We start from the raw sequence: 10,000 nt of genomic DNA on the forward strand, positions 1-10,000 counted from the left end.
AGTCAAATATCAGTGCCGTTACAGTCTGTCCCTGTGTGTATGTGTTCCAGCAGTGGCATGAATAGGATTTTCTCTGACTGGCTGTGTCCCCTCCCCACACACGGTGCACCCCACACCAGAGAGACAGACCGAATAGAGTGAAAAGAGGCAGTCAGGAGACTGGGTGGACAAGCACAAACAATTCCGGGCTCACATACACACCCCCTGGCCTTTGCCCTCCCCTTTGGACCCCCACTCTCTCCCCCACCTTCTCTATAAAAACCCAAAGTTCACCCACACTTGGTCTCATTCTCCTCTGCCATGGAACCCCAGCGTGCTTTCTCATCCTACCGAAAGCGCTTCGGGACACCGGGCGGCTCCCCGTCCGTGGGGATCACCAGCCGCCTCAGCACGGGCCGCCTGTCCCTCCACAGCAGCCCGCGCCACCTCACCTCCAGCCCAGCCACCATGTCCACCTCACGCTTGTCCCTGGGCGGGGAGCGGCTGGACTTCTCGGTGGACTCCCTGCTGAAGGCCCAGTACCGGGAGACGCGCACCAATGAGAAGGTGGAGATGATGGGGCTGAACGACCGCTTCGCCAGCTACATCGAAAAAGTGCGCTTCTTGGAGCAGCAGAACAAGATGCTGGTGGCAGAACTGAACCAGCTGAGGGGGAAGGAGCCCAGTCGTCTGGGGGACATCTACCAGGAGGAGCTGAGGGAGCTTCGCAGACAGGTGGACGGACTCAACGCTGGGAAAGCCAGACTGGAGATAGAAAAGGACAACCTGGCCTCAGACCTGGCCACTCTTAAACATAGGTAAGGACAGATGTGCTATGCCCATTCAAAGGGCTCTCCCAGAGTTTTAAGCAAAGTGGATTTTCAATGCAACTTGAAAACAAAAACAAAACAAAAACAAAACATAAAAATGATAAATATTTTATATCTTGCACCTTGTTTGTCTAAAACAGGGGGTTTCATACTAGTTTCAGGGGTCTGCAGAAATTATGAGAGGGGGGGGGAAAATAAGTATTTTAACAGTAAGAAAATAAAACGCGTGAAATTAAATATTATAGAGATGTATTTATATTCAATTATTTGAATATATATTGGGAATAGATAGATAGATAGATAGACGGATAGATAGATGGATAGATGGATAGACGGATAGATAGATAGACGGATAGATAGATAGACGGATAGATAGATAGATAGATAGATAGATAGATAGATAGATAGATAGATAGATGGATAGATGGATAGACGGATAGATAGATAGATAGATAGATAGATAGATAGATAGATAGATAGATAGATAGATAGATAGATAGATAGATATTTTAGTTCAAAATGTTCACCAAACAATTCTATAGATAGATATTAAAAACACTTTTTTTAATATATATTTATAATATTTTATTTCAAAATTTCTTTCATACACACATATATATGTATATAGTTATAAAAATGCTTAGCATTTTTTTAAAGCAATTTCATACATTTTTATTTTTTCCTAAAAATTATATAAAAGGGAAGGAATAATGTTTTTTTTTTTTTTTACATTTCAAAATGTTATAAACTTTCATCTTCAAGGTAACTTCTGATTATCCCAGTTGTCTTGTATTGACATTACCTTCACATTTATGCTATTGGCAGACACTTGAAAGCTACAATTAATCAGTTCACTTTCAAAAATGAAAATAAACCCAGTGAGGAAAATATACCTTGATACCTTGATTTACCGGTGTCATGATGAAAACAATTGACAACACAAAGTTAGAACCACTCTAACCAGCTTGTCAAAGTAAATAGGGTGTACTTGATTAGATGTGTCTGGCTGGGGTGGAGGTGTCACGCATTCCAGGACATGCCAAGAAGAACGCTAAGAGCAACAGGAGAACAATGACACAAAAACAGCTCAATAGCCATGTCAAAGAAACACCATCTATTAACCTGCCCTTAAGTACAGCTGTCTTATGGGTGCATACTCTCTTAAAATTAAACAACTGCAGCCCCTTAAGCATTTTTCCAGATCACTGCCAAAACTACAATGTTACTAGTGAATTTATAGCACCCAAACCCATTTTCAATGAGAGGCTCTCCATTTCGTGCTCCCATTCAATCCCACAATGCCAAACTAAAGCCTGATCCACTGAGTACTATGGGGGCAGGGAGGGGCACAATACCTCAGCACAGCTTCACAAAGGCTGAACCCACCCAGTGCAGATGCCCCGTTGTTAGGTATGAGAGAGAAGAACCATTTTTCAATCAAGTTCCAAACCCTCAACTTTAAACTCATTGGAATCATTGATGACTTAAACAAAGAATCTTATAAAATAGAACAGACATGAGAATGTATATGTTTTTATATAAATGTCACTTGTAATTCTCTATTTAATTCCTTGTTAATATTTGATGGAACATCAGTAATAGCGATGCAAAATAAAATTTTATTCATGGACCATAGTAACAAAAAAAAAGAAAAAAAGTGAAGTTGCATTAGGTCTGAGTGATGTATCTGAATTCAAGGTGATTATTTTTGATGTATTTGCTCATACTAGGCACTATTTATTTGGAAATGTTTGCATTGATGTATATTGGACTGCTTGTGTCAGGTGTAGCTGCTCAGTTTAGAAGAATATGAAAGGGTGTGCATGTACTCCACCCCGTGGGAAAGAGTGGCTGTTGCAGTGTGTGTGTGAGCAGTTAATGATGCATGAGTGATCCATTGAACCCTGTCCTGCCCCCTCTTGCAGGTCTCACCACACCACACCACATAGGTCCCCTCCACTGGGAGCCTTTCATTTTCATTACAGCTGTCATGACTGATTTATCACAAATAACTATTTAGGAATGAGGTTTTGGGAAATAACATTCATGTCATCACAGATAGCAGAGAATTAACTGTATTGTTTTTTTTGTTTGTTTGTTTGTGTTTTTTAAAGAGAAGTTTTATAGGGAGACCGGGATTATTATAACATGGGTTAATTGCAACACTTCCAAATTCTCCAATCAGGAACAAGTTATAAATCACCTGATCAACTTCAGACATGCTCGGTTTAGTCAGTTTATTTGAGAACGAAGAGCCCTGTGGAGAAAACAGCAGATTTTAGAGCAGAACAAGTTTTTCTGATGTAAGAAACTTTTTTAACTTCCTTTATTTTTGTTATGGATATTTTTGCGTTGTAACTCATCAAAGTTAAATTATGTTTATTGTGTGTCTGTGTAGATATTTGTCATGCAAGTTGTTAGTGCTAATGTTTTGGCTGTTAGCTGGAAGGTGAGCTAGTTCATGGACTCTGGGTTAGTTGTAACATCATTGAAGCCTACCACAAGTACATTTTTAGTTGTATTTATGTTTTTTTATTTTTTTTTATTCTATATGTCTAGGTCAGGAGTGTCCAAACTCAGTCCTGGAGGGCAACTGTTCTGCAACCATTCCAGACAGTCTGTCAGTTTTCATGTGGGAACATTCAATCTTTCTGCAGGTTATATCGTTAGTAGATGGCGACAGGTGAATGTGATTTCACCAAGTACCACATGTTCCTGGATCAACATCTTTGTTGATCCTGGAACAACTTTCCAGTCAACCAATCAGATTTGAGGGACAAGTTTACAGTTTATGAAGTTTAGGCTTAGAACCAGGGTGAGGTGCCTTCAACATCAGTGTTATTCACCTATCATTTCCCTCTGATTTTAGGGAAAAGTTATGGATAGGGTTAGGTTTAGGGGTAAGGATAGGGTAAGGACAACATTTTAGGACAGGAATGTTATTCCAGGATCAACAAAATATGTTGATCCAGGATCATGTCTTACTTGGCAAAATCAATTTATAAGTGAGTCATTGGCACTGTGAGATCAATATAGCTTGCTGGCAATGCTGCTTAAGTGAAGGCTTCAAAAAAGTGAATGAACATCACAATTTTTATAACTAGAACCCAACCTTTCTAATATATATATATATATATATATATATATATATATATATATATATATATATATATATATATATAAAGAAAAAAACTTTTAAGAGGGAAAATAAGCAATCAACAATTACCCACGCACACCTGCAGGTGATAGATAGGTGCATAGGGAAAAAAGACCAAAAAACAAGTCAAAAATCAAAACTAAAAAAAAAATCCTGTACACTATCAATATTTGCACATGTATAAAAATAGCTGTATTCACTTTTTTTTAACACGTATTAAAATAGTTTTATTCACAATGTTTCGGTCCCATGACCTTCATCAGGAATATACCTGATGGAGGGGAAATAAGAAAATACACCAATGCTTGGGTCTGAGGTTATTTTGGTCACAAATCTTGAATATGTGGTTACAGTTGTTTGTTGAACTTAGGATAGAATCCTTTTTAGGTTGTGAGAAAGTTCACTTTAGGAATGGTAACTCTTTGTTTTGTTTTTTTGTTTTTTTTTTAATCCATTTTCCAGACTTCAAGATGAAACTGCCCTACGACAAGAGGCAGAAAATAACCTCAACACCTTCAGACAAGTAAGAAACAATCCATTCCCGTCTCATTCACGAGTTAGCATATTGCTGTCATGAATCTCACTTTTGATTCCAGGAAGTGGATGAAGCGGCTCTGAACCGTGTACAGCTGGAGAGGAAGATTGATGCTCTGCAGGATGAGATCAATTTCCTGAAGAAGGTTCACGAGGAGGTTTGTTATCTCTCCCACTCTCTCCTCACTACCTCCATCTGTTCAGTTCTTCCCTGTCTCTTAGATTTTACTCCATATCTGTCTCAAATCTGTTCATTTAATATGGCTATTTGTAGCTATAATGGATTCTGATGACTTTGACTGAACAAACAGATTCACAATTTCATCGCTTGCAAAATGACAGCGTGGACAGTAAAAATCAGACTTGATCGGACACCGTGCTGTAAAAAAACCATTATATTCCCTCACCTGGAAACTTCTCTAACGCGTTCTATCCTCTTTCTTCCTCTGTGTAGGAGATGAGAGAGCTGCACGAGCAGCTGATGGCCCAACAGGTTCATGTGGATCTGGATGTGTCTAAGCCAGACTTAACCACTGCCCTGAAGGAGATCAGAGCTCAGTTTGAGACCATGGCCACCTCCAATATGCAGGAGACTGAGGAGTGGTATCGCTCAAAGGTTACATGAACACACACGCATGCATTCCCCTTAGTGGATTTTCTCTTTTAGAGGAACATTTTATTTATAATATTATATAATAGATTTTATAGTTATAGACTATAGTTATAAACAAATACATTACAATTTATATTATAAAATCACCCACTATAAAAATTGATTTTTCAAAGTTGTGAATAAAACAAAGATTATTGGAGTGTGTTTTACAAGAAAATACTATTTCAGTCTGTCTTCTTCAAAAATTCATGTTTAATGTTAATTCAAAGTTATATCAAAGTTATTTCTTTGTAATTAATTGTGAAATTTACTAGCAATTTCTGAGTGAAAATTTTTTTCTACACCATTTTTTTGTGTAGAATGTCATCATGACGTGTGTGGCAATATTATACAAAAATTAAGAATTCATTCCCTCATTTTATTAATTCATTCCATCATTTTAGTTAAATTGTGGACATGGTTTTACTAAATCATGGCCACATTGTAATGATTCATTCCCTTGTTTTAGTTCAGTCAAAATGAGGGAGTGAATTAGTACAACGTAGCCACGATTTACTAAAAAGATGGAACAAATTCATAATTTGTGGTAACAAATTACCAGTCAGAAACATTAAGGCTGCATTTATTTGGTCAAAAATACAGTAAAAACATTATTACTGTGAAATATTATTACAATTTAAATTAACTAGTTTCTGTTGTAATATATTATAAAATGTAATTTATTCCTTTAATGGTAAAGTTGAATTTTCAGCATCATTACTCCAGTCTTGAGTGTCACATGATCCTTCAGAAATCATTCTAAAATCATTTCTTATTATTATTAATGATGCTTAAAATTCACCTTTACCATCACAGGAATAAATAAAAAAAATGTAAATATATATACAATATATTACAACAGAAACCATTTAATTTAAATTGTAATAATATTTTGCAGTATTACTGTTTTTACTGCATTTTTTTTTATCAAATAAATGCAGCCTTGGTGAGATTAAGAGACTACTTTCAAAAATATAACAAAAAAAAAAAAACGCATTGTTTCCAAACTTTTGACCGGTATTTATACATATATATATATATATATATATATATATATACATACATACATACATATATATATATATAAAATACCGGTCAAAAGTTTGGAAACAATGAGATATATATAATTTTTTTTTTTTTTTTTCTACGTCATGTGCGGGGCTTCGTATTTTAGTGTATTACTATAAATAAATAAGTAAATAAATAAGTAAGTAAATAAATAAGAAAAATGTATTTTATTAGTTTGCTGATCTGACTGATGCAGCCAATCGGAACGGAGAGGCTCTGAGACAAGCTAAGCAGGAGGCCAATGAGTATCGTCGGCAGATTCAGGGCATGACCTGTGACCTGGAATCTCTTCGTGGGTCTGTAAGTGTTTCATTTCACCTGCCACCAAACTTATTAAGAACAACAAAAATTTCAGTCATGACTGTAGACCACAGTACTTGACAGCATTAAAATCCTCTCAAATCTTTAAGAACGAGTCCCTGGAGCGTCAGCTGCGAGAGATGGAGGAACGTTTCGCCATGGAGACGGCCGGTTACCAGGACACCGTGGCTCATCTGGAGGACGAGATCCATATGCTGAAGGAGGAGATGGCCAGACACTTGCAGGAGTACCAGGACCTACTCAATGTAAAACTGGCCCTGGACATTGAGATTGCCACCTACAGGAAGCTGCTCGAAGGAGAAGAGAGCAGGTGAGGAGAGAAATGGCATGAACCACATTGATTAAATTAATTCAAATATGATTCAATTAATATTCTCCCACCTCTTCTAGAATCACTGTTCCCGTGCAGAACTTCACCAACTTACAGTTTAGAGGTGAGTAATTCATCATCCAGTTGTTGATTACAGCTTGATTTAAATTTCTCTATTTAATCGTGTGTGTGTGTGTGTGTGTTGCTAGACACCAGCATGGACACTAAGCTGACTCCTGAGGCACATGTGAAGAGGAGCATAGTTGTGCGAACTGTTGAGACTCGTGACGGAGAGGTAAACACGCTGCTAGGGGACGCTGTTCATCAACCTTTAAAAATAGCCATTATCATAACATAATCTATCTCTATCTATAACTATCTCTCTCACAGCACGATGGAATAATTGATCATTTTGTTCATTTATTGATTCGTTCATTCTATCTTTCATACATTGCATTAGAGCAGAAAAATTGAGGGTCATGGGCCAAATGCAAATGTTGCATTATATCTATTTATGTAAAAGTTTATATATTTTTGTTGGTAACACTTTACAATAAGGTCCCATTTGTTAACGTTAGCTCCAATGGACAGTAAAGCTTTTTAAATAATATTAACAGATACAACTTTGATACAAAACAGATACAAACAGATGGCATATACAAAATGTTGAAATGTACATTAAGTGAAATTAATAAATGCTTTAGAATTATTTTTCATTGTTAGTGCATGTTAACAAATGGAATTTTGTAAAGTCTAACCATTTTTAAAAAATCTAATTCATTAATATTCTGTACACTTCAAAGCAAAAAGAAAACAAAAATAAATAAAACATTCATTTAGTGATTTGGCAGGCCAAATCAAAGATCATCTTAGGCCAACTTTACCCTGCGGGCCCTGGTTTGAGCATCTGAATTGTTCATTTATCCGTTTAATTTTGTTGCTGTGTTTTCCGTTTCAGCTGAAACTAACCTGTGCAATCTCTCTTTCACAGATCATTAAAGAGTCCACTACGGAGAGGAAGGATCTGCCCTAATCAGTTTTAGACACTGGATCGGCTGCAACTGAAGAGCTCCCTCACTAATGCTGCGGTCAAATATGTGATTTCTTGCCAACTTGCCCGCTTATTTTCTCCTAGTGTCTATAGCTACTGGGTGGGAACTATATTCAATTGCATTAACAACAATAAGCGATACACAACTCTTTCTCTTCCTGGGCTTCTCTCTTTACTGTATCTGTCTCTTTTGTGGCAAAGAGTATTAGCATGACAGTAGACTAGTTTATCGCCGATTGTGCCATAAAAAGTCATGGTTGGAAAGATGAAAGTAGAAAGTAGAAAATGATGTTGCTAGTGGTCAGAGCGGGTACATGGGGATTATAGTTTTTTGTCAAGCACAAACTGTAGAGATTTTGTTCTGAAATGTATTGTAGTCTTTAAGGATTATGTACTAGATGAAGAAGTGGTTTTTGAATCGGAACGGTCAGTGTTAAAGTAAGGCAGAAGGGAACTATAACAGCAAGATCTTTGTGAGAGTTTTAAAGGGATGATGGATTTTGTCAGCGGTGCTATGCATATTTTCCTCCTTCACTGTGTATGCACAATGTTTCTGCACAGTAGCTAACTCATCTCTTTGGACCCAGGTTAAAATGTTTTAAATTGCTTGTTGACTTGATTGACCTATAGAAAACATATTAATTGTACATTTTAATCAATAAAAAAACATTATCTTACTAAATTCATTATAAGCATCTAACATAGTGTTACCCATCATATGAACAGATGAATTAATGGAGTTTTGCCACTGATACCTTGTTATATTTTTTTAAGATGCAGTCATATTTACCATTCATTCCAGAAGGAATACACGCAATCAGGTTTCCTGTGCAGATTACGCTCATGTTTGTAAATTATCTGCACTGACCAACAAAAAGCTACTTGGTTTGAAAGTGACATCTGTGTAAGATGTATCGACAATTATGGATCCTTTTTTTTTTTTTTGCATGCAAAATTTTGCTAATGTGACCACCTTTACTGTGAGATAATACTGCCAGGTAACACTGAGCTATGTTTTCAACCGAGGAGGGCTAACTTTCTCACTACTTTTGCATACTGAATTGGATGTCACTGTATTGTGGTGACTAACATTAATAGTAATAAAAAATAATTTTTATTCGGTAGTGTCTTGTGTCTGCTTATAGAAGAGGACTTCTCAACAAAACAGCATAATCATTGCAGCTGATGCGTTCTGAGTGTTCAATAAAGACTCAAAAGTGAACGAAATAGGAAGTGACATGTGAACATGTCAAGGGGGCAGAAGGTTTGAGTGACAGGCGTGTGTGACAGGGTCACTGACAGAGTGCGGATCCCACGCATGGTAAGAGGGAATTACACGTCTTTGTCAGGGTATTATTATTCTTTTTATTTATTTTTTGCCCTTTATTTAACCAGATAAAACTTTCTGAGATTAAAAATCTCTTTTACAGAAGTGCCTGGCCAGAAAGATCTAAAAATATTCATTGACACCAGGGTCTGCAATTTCAGGTTATTTTGTAAAAAGTTCCAATCACTGGGTGCGGCGTACCGAAAAGCTTGTTGTCCAAATTCAGTTCGGGCGAGTGGGATTGAGAGGGTATACAAATCCTGTGAGCGCAAAGAATAAACTCCAACAGGTTTGTGTTGGGTAAGAGAGCAAAGATATGGAGGCAATAGACCCAAAATTGATTTATAAATAAACAGGTACCAATGTTTACATCTGCGTATTGATAATGACGACCAACCAACTCTGTTGTACATATAGCAGTGGTGAGTATGATCAAGTGCACAATGATACAACAATGACTGGCATAAAAGTGACCGAAACTAGTCTTCTTTTTGCCTCAAATGAAAAACATGATTTAATTATATAATAAAATCCCAGCTTTATTTTTAATTTAGTCCTTAATTGATTAACAATGTCCTTAACAATTAAGGACAGTTAGGTTACTGTAGAAGTAGAACTAGGTTTGCTTTTATTTAGGGTTTCGATGCCCTGGATATCAAGATAATGAATCCTTCCCAGGTAATGAAATTCAAAACCAAAGAACATTCTCAACCTGAAATATTTTCACAGTTTTACAATGTGAAAAATCTCACCTACAAGTACATAACGGCA

General features: G+C 36.8%; 1 protein-coding gene across 1 annotated transcript; it reads left to right on the plus strand.

Moving 5' to 3' along the window:
• Positions 1 to 237: 237 nt before the first annotated feature.
• On the plus strand, positions 238 to 9,018 carry gfap (glial fibrillary acidic protein). The gene is made up of 9 exons (XM_079893879.1): positions 238 to 797; positions 4,429 to 4,489; positions 4,563 to 4,658; positions 4,955 to 5,116; positions 6,395 to 6,520; positions 6,631 to 6,851; positions 6,932 to 6,975; positions 7,061 to 7,146; positions 7,843 to 9,018. Exons 1-9 carry the CDS (start codon positions 301 to 303, stop codon positions 7,882 to 7,884), a joined length of 1,335 nt encoding a protein of 444 aa, XP_079750005.1. The 5' UTR covers positions 238 to 300; the 3' UTR covers positions 7,885 to 9,018.
• Positions 9,019 to 10,000: the final 982 nt, after the last annotated feature.

Source organism: Squalius cephalus, assembly GCF_949319135.1.
Source record: "Squalius cephalus genome assembly, chromosome: 1".
NCBI lineage: Eukaryota > Metazoa > Chordata > Actinopteri > Cypriniformes > Leuciscidae > Squalius > Squalius cephalus.